The 9,391-nt window shown below is 39.2% G+C and overlaps 1 protein-coding gene across 2 annotated transcripts; it reads right to left on the bottom strand.

The window, feature by feature from the left end:
• Positions 1-615: 615 nt before the first annotated feature.
• On the bottom strand, positions 616-3,555 carry LOC121416489 (protein TSSC4-like). Of its 2 annotated transcripts, none has more exons than XM_041609982.1 (2): positions 3,503-3,555; positions 616-2,081 (listed from the first exon to the last, which is right to left on the bottom strand). In XM_041609982.1, the coding sequence occupies exon 2, from the start codon at positions 2,048-2,050 to the stop codon at positions 1,091-1,093; it is 960 nt and encodes a 319-aa protein (XP_041465916.1). In that variant the 5' UTR covers positions 2,051-2,081; positions 3,503-3,555; the 3' UTR covers positions 616-1,090. The 2 variants fall into 2 exon arrangements, with proteins under 2 accessions (XP_041465916.1, XP_041465917.1); XM_041609983.1 differs by having other exon boundaries at positions 616-2,084; positions 3,503-3,549.
• Between the last annotated feature and the right edge of the window lie 5,836 nt (positions 3,556-9,391).

Below are 9,391 nucleotides of genomic sequence, written 5' to 3'. Positions count from 1 at the left end.
TGTAAAGCGCTTAGACACACCGTTCCAATGTATTATTGCTATATAAAAGCGGATTATTATTATTCTCACAAAGAATCAGAACTTAAAAACAAAATCAATGGCTAAGTACAGTTCTATAATCAAAGTGGTACTCCTAGTTGAAAATAATCAATGCAACGTTGGACAAGACAACATCAAAGGTATCAGTCTAAAGCCTTTATCCACATCCTGTTTTTGTCAAATGAATTTTAAGTGAGCATCTCATTTAAATTTTGATTAAAAAAAGACAAATTTGTGTCAAAAGTGGGTACAGCATCAATGGTAAATGGGACAAATGACAGTTCGGTGGATACGGTGCATCATCTATCGGTTGCAGCGGACAGGACATAATTCACCATGGGAAAAAAATTGACATCTGGGCCCTGTCTTACAAGAGTTGCAATTGATTGGATAAATTGCAACTATGGAAAGCCAGCAAAATCAATACATAAAATGCACTTTTATGTATTGATTTTGCTGGCTTTCCATAGCTGGAAATTGTAGATATGAATGTATATTCATAAATTCATTGATTTCTTGACAAATTTGCAAATTTCATGTAGAAAAACTATGACACTGATGGATTTCCATAGATACGATTGATTGGATCAATTAAACTCTTTGTAAGACGGGGCCCTGTTGTGCATGCTAACACTAAAGTGCATGCATGCATCCGATTATTCAGTGCTGACCGACTCGGCTCGACCGGATATGCTGTTTATTAGGGTCCAGGAGGAAGAAGAGAAATTTGCCCACATATTTCTTTGTGAAATTTAGACTGTTTTTGCCAATTCTTGCCATACGGTCTTCATTTTTTAAGCATCACACTCACATTGTACACTAGCACTGTGCGCTGCCTGCGCGCATCGATGTCGACCCCCAAGCTAGAAATTTTGCCTGTTTGCTGCACCCGATAGATTGGCACCGTATTGTGAATCCATCGAATTAAGATGGTCAGCAGACAAACTGATTGTAGATGAAGTAGGATTACAATATGTAGGTTGAGATACCGGTACATGTGAAATGGCTCTTTACTAATTCCCTTGTAATCTACATGTATGAATATTCTTATTTAGTCATCTTCTTCATCTGTGGTTTTTCTCCCTCTAATGTGCCTCTTTCCTTTCCCCGCTTTTCTCTGGAAAACGGGCTTCTCAGTTTGACCTTTTCCATCGCCCATGGCTTCCTTCAACTCATCCCCATCTTCGGCATCCTTCCCTACAGTGTTAGAAGAATCCGATTGGATAATTTGAATGCTGCTATCGCATGATTGGTCAGTTTGTTTGATAGAGCCTTCTGATTGGCTGCCATCTTCCTCTTCACCCAAATGCCCCAAGCTTATTGAGTCTGATTTAGATGAGCCACTGCCCCGGCTACTTGATACCCGTTCAGATGGCGGCTTCCTCACCTTTGGTTTGGACTGTCCAAACTGAAATTCTGCCATCTTATGAACATCGCCATAGCTTTGTTTTTTATCTGTTTGATCGGACTGTTCAGTATTAGACTTCAAGACAGGCTTTTTGTACTCTAATTTCCCTGTATAAAGGTCGGCATCCCATGCCTGTCCCCGCTGTTCTTCTGCTTTTCTCTTCCTCAGATCCCTGAGGAAGTCTACAGCTGCTCTCTTGTTAGCAGACTCTCCCGATACGTCAGTGTCCTCGAGGCTGTATTCGGTCCATCGTTCGGGGTGCAACTTGTAATCCGGCGTCTTCTGTTGCCTCCTCTGCCCCTCCCGATACGACGACCTGCCACCCCTCCCCCTCCAATGTGGACGATCCCAACCCCTCCTGCCTCCATCATGTCCATGCTCACTCCGGCCTCTCCCACCATCATGGCGGGGAGGAGCAGGTTTCTTGAATTCCCGCTCTGGGCTTTCTCTGTCTTCGTCCAAGAATTCATCGGGCCCTCTCTCCTTCACGGCTTCGTCGTAGTTCTTTTCGAGTCCGCCGAGAGAGCCGAAGACGTCGCTAGTTCTGTTCGCAAACCCGCTGAGAGATCGGCCGTGGCCTGTGTTGAGCGTGAAAGAAGACATCTAGCTCTGATTCCATCCAGTCATAAGATATCTGCTGAACAGCAAGAGAGAGAGGAGAGAGAAAGTGAGAGGGGAGAAGGTGAAGAGAGAGGGGGAAAGAGAGAGAGAAGTCGAGATAGAGTGAAAAAGTGACAATGAAATAGAAAAAAAATGATCGATCACATGGTTTCCAATACCATATCTTCAGGGGTGTAACCGTAAGTGTGTGAGAAACAAAAATATTTTTATCTTATTAAGTTTTGGTATAACTATAAATCCTCAACATAGGGTTGCGTTTCATAAAAATGTTTGTAAAGTAGACACAACTATTAGTAATAACGCATAACAATAATTATGAATTATCTCATTCGAATGTACAGCAAAGTGTGACCAAGGTCATAGGTGACAAAATCTTGACCTCTTAGTTATACCTTGGTCACATTTGATCTACGGCGGCCGTACGGCGAGTAGACAACAGCCGTTTTATCAATTTCAATTCAAACCACCTTATGTAGTTGGTACAAAAAAAATGTTGAAACAACTTTTTTCGACTCGCCGTACGGCCGCCGTAGTGTGACCAAGGTATAAGTACTTCATTATTTGCTCTCTCTCTCTCTCTGTCTTTTACTTACGCTTGAACAGTTCTGAACATTATTCTTCTTCTTCCAGGCTGAGGCTGGTACAGTCCGCCACTGGCGTATTATCGTACCTTTCAGTTTCACACACATTAGTACATTTTACGGGCACAGTAACCCAGGGAGCCCAGGGGCTTACCGTGTATTTGACCATACTCACAGGACTAGCGTGATTTATGGTCTAAATATTTCTCCAAATGAATTGTGAAAATAGAAATTATGCACTTACCACGATTATATGGATGAAAGTCTAACGAGTGGCAGTTTCCTGACATCTGGGCACAAACTGGAACCTCAAAAAAACGAAAAGTTCTCTCCTTCTACCCCCGTCTTCGATCGGCCATTTTTGTTATGATTCTTAACAAAATGGCCGATCGAAACGGGGGTAGGAGAGAACTTTTCGTTTTTTTGAGGTTCCAGTTTGTGTCCAGATGTCAGGAAACTGCCACCCGTTAGACCTTCATCCATATAATCGTGGTAAGTCATGTAAGTGCATAATTTCTATTTTCACAATTCATTTGGAGAAATATTTAGACCATAAACCACGCTAGTTCCGTGAGTATGGTCAAATACACGGTAAGCCCCTGGTCCACGTCTCCCGCCCGCGCAGCGGGCGGGTGCTCCCTGGGTTCCGGGCACAGCAGCTTATGGCGCAACCTACAAAAAAGCACATTCATGGGACTACACACAGATTCATACTACGTTTTTTACTCTACCAAATCCGAAAATACTGTGATTTTTACACATGCACTTATCACAGACTGGCCCCCTCCTTCAATAGAATCGGATTAACGATGACAACTTTAAGTTGAACTTATTCAAAGATTTCATTACTCACCGGTAATCTTTAGTACTTCACAGGTTCCTGTCAAAATTTGACTACACTCTATACAGTCAATAATAGCGAATCCGATTACGCAATATCTTGACGCGTGCCTCGAAATAATTTGCATAATTGATTGCCTGAATGCGAGTAGACTTCTTGGCCAGGCAACGCGTGAAATATGCATGGCCTTCGGAAACGGGGGGATGAGGGCTAGCTGGATATGTGCATAGGCGGCGGAAGCGGGGGGGGGGGGACGGGAGGGACGTGTCCCCCCTAAATTTTAGGTGGGGGGACGTTCCCCCCCCCCCTTTTTTTTTTGATAACTTTTTTTTTTTTTTGCTTGTCAATTTTTTTTCCTGCGTCCCCCCCCTTAATTCACGTGGACCCCCACTGAAACGTGTGTTGTCCCCCCTAAAATTTAGGTTGATTACCTTTTTTTGTCACAAATTTTTGGGGCGCTTGTCCAATTATTTACATGAATGAATTGAATTGAATTTATTACAGAACGTCACCGGCTGACTGCCAACATTTGTTCAATACAAGAAAATATATACATAAACAGATAGATGTGTCTATACCAAAATTTCAGGTAGACACTCCCAAATTTTTTTTGCTTCCGCCGCCAATGGATATGTGACCATATATAACCTACGCAGCACTCCGGGGGGGGGGGGGCGCAGTCAAATGTATTGCTGTACACACGCGTGGCTAAATTATTTCCAAACACCCCCTAAAACGAGTTTTTTTCTTTCTGTGCAAAATAACCCCTACAAGAGTTTGGGGGTATATCACCCCCTGGATGTGTGATCAAGCAAAACAAATGAAAATCCAAAATCATCTTTAATATTAGAGTGAAATCGTTTTTTCTTTCGTTATTCTTTTAATGTATTCCCCAACCAAAATCCCCTTCATTTCGGAAAACATGCATTTCCATTAAATTTTGCTTAATATGGTCATCCCCAAAAAAGTAACCCCTAAAAGAAATTGTTCCAAGTGTATGCACTAGGCCTACATGTATCTTTTAGTCTATCCCGATATAAAACCAAAAGAAATCAAAGCAGCGTACATTACCAAACAGGTCGCCCCCCCCCAAAAAAAAAGGCAAACAAATGAAATAAAGCAAAACAAAACCAATGCAAGAAAACAATTTTTTAAATCAATCAATCAAAACACACAAAAACACCTGCACTCAAAAGTTGCAGGCGCTATTTTATACACTCCTTATATGCCTACTTTAGTTTCTAGAATATTCTATTTCGTGACATAATTTCATTAAAACATAGGCCAATATTGTTTCAAGCAGTTTCCTGCTTATTATAGCTGGTCCTTCCATTTTGTCCGACTTCAATTTTACACGATCTCAGTTTACAGATAAAAAAAATCACGACATAGAAAAACAGAAAGGTAAAGAGAGAAAGTTGAAATCCATAATTATTTGTTGAACATTGTGCAAAAATCTGACAATATTGGATTTTTGTATTAAAAAAAGGGTAGATTTTTCTTTGCTCGCTTGCTTTGCTTTCTCGCATTAAAAAATGATTCCCGATATGCCATATTGCAACAACCTCCAAATTCATCAGTCTACAGATTTGGGGAGGGCTTGGAGGCGCTTCCCCCCCCGGCATTTTTCACGACCAAGAAAAAAAAGAGGAGTGAAAAGAAACAGAAAGAGAGAAGGGAGAAATATGGACTCATTTGAATATTAAAATCTGACAAAATTGGATTAATTATTGTTATAACATTGTCAAAATTTTGGGGTCACTCACTTCGCTCGCTCGAACTTTAAAAAGGAATTGCTCAATACTGTTTGCTCATTACGTCACTGCTCAGTCTTATTCATTATTATTCATCTTTTCCATTTATACACATGAAATATATTCATTACATTACTGTTCTTGGAAGAAGATGTTAATTTGTTATTGATTCATGAATGAAATATACAGAAAGTCATAAAAACAGAACTTGCTCCCTTAAGAGCGGCAATCAGTTTTTTTTTTTGTTTTTTTAAACAAGTGCACACCTAGTTACCAGTAATGCATATAGCATTTCCATTTATTTGAAAGCAGGATAAAAAAGCATTGTAGATTAAATGCCTTGCTCACGGGCAAAGGTGCCGCGGCCGGGGATCGAACCCCGGACTTTCCACGTATAGCCAGGCGCCTTAGACCACTCGGCCACGGCACCTCCACTGGCAAAACATCCTTTAGTCATGCCGCCATCTATCGGCAAGCCATAGTGTCATCTGAAAGGAGACATTCGCGCGAATGAGCCAAAACCTTCAATGAAAAAGCTTCGAGCGAGTGATGCAAGAAGCACACAAAAAATGTCATTTTCCAAGTGAAGAAATTTATGTTTTCAGTTACATATTTTGATATTTTATATGAAGGCAATAGACTTTTCTTTTTACACATTTCCCTTTCTCCTTAGCTTGTTTCTTATTTGTAAAATTATATTTTGTTTTATTTTTCTGCAAGTTTCTGCATGCATGAATCAAGAATAAATGAATAACTCTTTTCAATAACAATGACATCATGTGTGATACCGAAGAGATAAATGATAATGTAAATGACTGAGAATTTTGTTATAAATAAAGCGTGTAAAATGACAAGTCGGGTAGAAATTCAAGAGCCATGCAGGCTATGTAGGAAACTGCTTGAAAGAGTAGCAGCCAGGGGTCTCACAGGCCTAATTCATTCCCCATAGACTCATGTGTTAAATTGGCACTTTAAAAAATTCATAAAAAATAAGGATGAAATTCGGGGGTCGAATGTTTACTACCAGTGGATAGGATTTATATCTGGCAATCCATATCTGACCAGAAAAGGGTCCCTCGACCGGCTCATTTTAAAAATAAATTGGCGTGTTTGAAGACACCGTCGGGGGGAGCAGATTCATCAACTCAAACAGCAAAATAGCCGTAATCCTTCCGCCAGTCAAAATATAGTCCAAAATTGGTGAGATTTCTTCCCAATTAGGGAAAAGGAAGTTCAGTAATTACCAAATATAGAATCAGTGTTAGATGGACAATCATATGCATACACTTTGTCAATCAGCCATATCAAAATAAAAAAAATAGCAATGGGTTGGCTCGAATGAATATCTAGGGCCTGCCACAAGTGATTAGGCCCGTGAGACCCAGGAGGGAGCTCAGGGCGACATGGAAAACGATACGAAATAGGAAGTATTAAAATTTAAAAACTTGGTGGGGAGAGAGAGGATGAGTAATCATTGACGAACGGGTGAAAAGTAGGCCTACATCAGGGGCGGATCCAGGATTTTCCAAAAGGGGACACATTTTTTCCGTGGAAAAATTTGACAAGCAAAGAAAAAAAAGGTTTTTAACCCCAACCCCCTTCTGTTTAACTGGAATTTTACATAACAAATTTTAATTTTGCTTCAGAAGTATCCGCCACTGGCCTACTTGCATATGAGGGCAAAAGGGTGCTGCAGGTGATACATCTTGGGGGTTCATGGCCCCAAGGACCCATCTCTCTACGCCGGCAGTGATGATGATGATGGTGATGATGATGATGAGTGGTGATGATGATGATGATGGTGATGATGGTGATGATGATGATGATGTTGGTGATGATGATGATGTTGGTGATGATGATGATGATGTTGGTGATGATGATGATGATGTTGGTGATGATGATGACGATGATATTGATGATGATGTTATTGATGATGATGATATTGATGATGATAATGATGAAGATGGTGGTGGTGATGATGATGGTGGTGATGATGATGATGATGGTGGTGATGATGATGATGATGATGAGATGGTAGTGATATTGGTGATGATGCGGCATATGGCCCTGCATGAAGCGGGGATGCTGGAGCACCCCAACATTTTCTTAGGGGGTGCTACGTGTATATTCTCCATAATTGAAGAGCTTGATTCCAAAAGGAACTAAATCCACTTTGTCCAAAATAGATTTTTTTTATACAAATATATATATATCTCAGACGTGGGAATCGAATGCAACATATGAAATAAAAAACATGGAAATGTTGGTAAAAATTGTTTGCAAATTTGAGTTATGTTCCAAAAGGGGCTAAACCGAAAACCGTTTTGTTCCAACAGGAGCTAAATCCACTTTGCGATTGTTTAAAATTTGTTATTTTTCTATTTTAGATAAAGTTATGAATTCATATATAATGTGTAGGTACATGTTGTGGACACCATCAGTGCAAATTTTGCCGAAAGTGACATGATTTTACCATTATTGTGAATATGTTTGGATTTAACTCCGTTTTTAATCAGATATTGAAAAGTCACCGTGCTTAGAAAAGATGACAAAATATTTTTTTTTTCTTTTTGTAATTTTTGATAGATAAACATCAGAAAAGCTGTGAAAGGTACTTTGTTATTCATATTTATGTGTTTTGTGTTCAATTTCCAATATCGAACATGTCTAAATAGGCAAAAATTTACATTTTACTAGGGTTTGTTCCAAAAGGATCTAAATCCGTGAAAAATAAAATTCCATTTTTAAAATCATGAATGAAATAATGAATGCTAGATTTTTGAAATCATGATTTAATAATAAGAAGGTAAAGTACTATCATCAGGCTATATAAAAATAAAACAACAGTGGCTGAGGGAAAGTGGTGACTTTACAGAAAAATACTAAAAGTGGATTTAGCTTCTTTTGGAACAAAACTTATGCAGCACCCCATAGAATTCTGTTAGGTGTGGCAAATGGGGGGGGGGGGATAACCAACATTTTACAGTGAACCTCCCCCTTTTTTTTGCTCGTCAAATTTCTTGAAACAATAACGACCTTTGTTTTGTAGTAAAAACTTTTTTTAGCTTAAAGGGGTGGTCCAGGCTGAAAATATTTATATCTTAATACACAGAGTAGACTTCACTGAGCAAAACACCAAAAATTTCATCAAAATCGGATAACAAATAATAAAGGTATTGAAGTTTAAAGTCTAGCAACATTTTGTGAAAACAGTCGTCATGAATATTCATTAGGCGAGCTGATGATGTCACATCTCCACTTTCCGTTTTCTTATGTTATTACATAAAGTCATATTTTTTTCATTATTTCATACGTGTGTGAATAATGTGTCTCCCTTATAATGAATTAAGTTGCAGCAATAAATATCTAATGCACTAAATCAGTTGTCAATCCAATTTGTCTAGTTTTTGGAGGAAAAAGTTTTAATAAACCTAATTTTTATATAATAAAATACAAAAGAACAAGTGGAGAGGTGACTATCATCAGCCCACCCAAAGAATATTCATGACGACTGTTTTCACAAAATATTGCTAAACTTTAGAATTCAATAACTTTGTTATTTGTTGTCCGATTTCGACGAAATTATCGGCTCAGTGAGTTCTACTCTATTTATTAAGCTATAAATACTTTTAGCCTGGACCACTCCTTTAAATATCTTGGCACCTAAACGGCCGTCACTTTGTAGTGAAATCCTTTTCTTTTCTTCATTTTTGTTGCTTGTCACATTTACTTCAACACCCCCAGCCAAATTTGTTGGTGTGTGGTGATGATTATGATGCCAATAGTGAATGGTTGTAGCTATATTATGATGGTGGTGATTATGATGGATTTGATCGTGATGATGATGATGCGTTTGGTTGGAAGCTATATCGCGAAATAAAAAAAATGGAAAATATAGAGGTCTGGGGTATTTTATGATGCATAAAATCACAATTGGATTGGACTTTTCATGCACTTTTACATTTTAACCGGAAAAAATTGTACGTGTGTTATTCGAGGCACTTCAAGAACTGCTGCCCCTCACCCCCGCCCCCCCCCCCCTTCCATCGGCGCGCATCACTCTTCACCTCGGCTTCGTCTCCGAAGTCATAACGTTATTTTTTAAAGAATGACTGGCGCTCAAGACTAAACCCAACGTCTGCTACAT

Source organism: Lytechinus variegatus, chromosome 6 (genome assembly GCF_018143015.1).
Source record: "Lytechinus variegatus isolate NC3 chromosome 6, Lvar_3.0, whole genome shotgun sequence".
NCBI lineage: Eukaryota > Metazoa > Echinodermata > Echinoidea > Temnopleuroida > Toxopneustidae > Lytechinus > Lytechinus variegatus.
This window is presented reverse-complemented; position numbering and strand designations above follow the sequence as displayed.